At 42.8% G+C, this 388-nt stretch overlaps 1 protein-coding gene across 1 annotated transcript; it reads left to right on the top strand.

Moving 5' to 3' along the window:
* The first annotated feature begins 6 nt into the window (after positions 1-6).
* On the top strand, positions 7-386 carry LOC113473721 (vitellogenic carboxypeptidase-like). The gene has a single exon (XM_026833190.1). It carries the CDS (start codon positions 52-54, stop codon positions 373-375), a length of 324 nt encoding a protein of 107 aa, XP_026688991.1. The 5' UTR covers positions 7-51; the 3' UTR covers positions 376-386.
* Positions 387-388: the final 2 nt, after the last annotated feature.

Here is a 388-nt window from a genome sequence, read left to right as displayed (position 1 = left end):
ATGAAATTCAATAAGGGGGAGGAGGTTGGCAAAGCATTGGAGCAGGATATTATGAAGAGTATTCTAGACAAGGTCAATATTCTCATTGAGAACTATCGCATTGTATTCTACTATGGTCAGCTCGACATCATTTGTCCGTATCGACTGAGCGAGGCTTTCTTCTCTAACATTGAGTTCCGGTATGCCTATGACTACTACAAGGCAGAGAGGAAGGTATGGACCTATGAGAGACAGGATGATCAGGATAATATAGTGGGCTTCATCAAGGAGGCGCATAATCTAGTGGAGGTGCTTATTAGAAATGCAGGACATATGGTACCACGTGATCAACCACGCTTCATGATGGATCTACTAAGGAAATACATTGGTTCCTAATCTCTTCGGGTAC

Source organism: Diaphorina citri, unplaced genomic scaffold, assembly GCF_000475195.1.
Source record: "Diaphorina citri unplaced genomic scaffold, Diaci psyllid genome assembly version 1.1 scaffold70586, whole genome shotgun sequence".
Lineage (NCBI taxonomy): Eukaryota > Metazoa > Arthropoda > Insecta > Hemiptera > Psyllidae > Diaphorina > Diaphorina citri.
The sequence above is the reverse complement of the archived record's forward strand: the minus strand, read 5'-3'. Positions and strand labels throughout refer to the sequence as shown.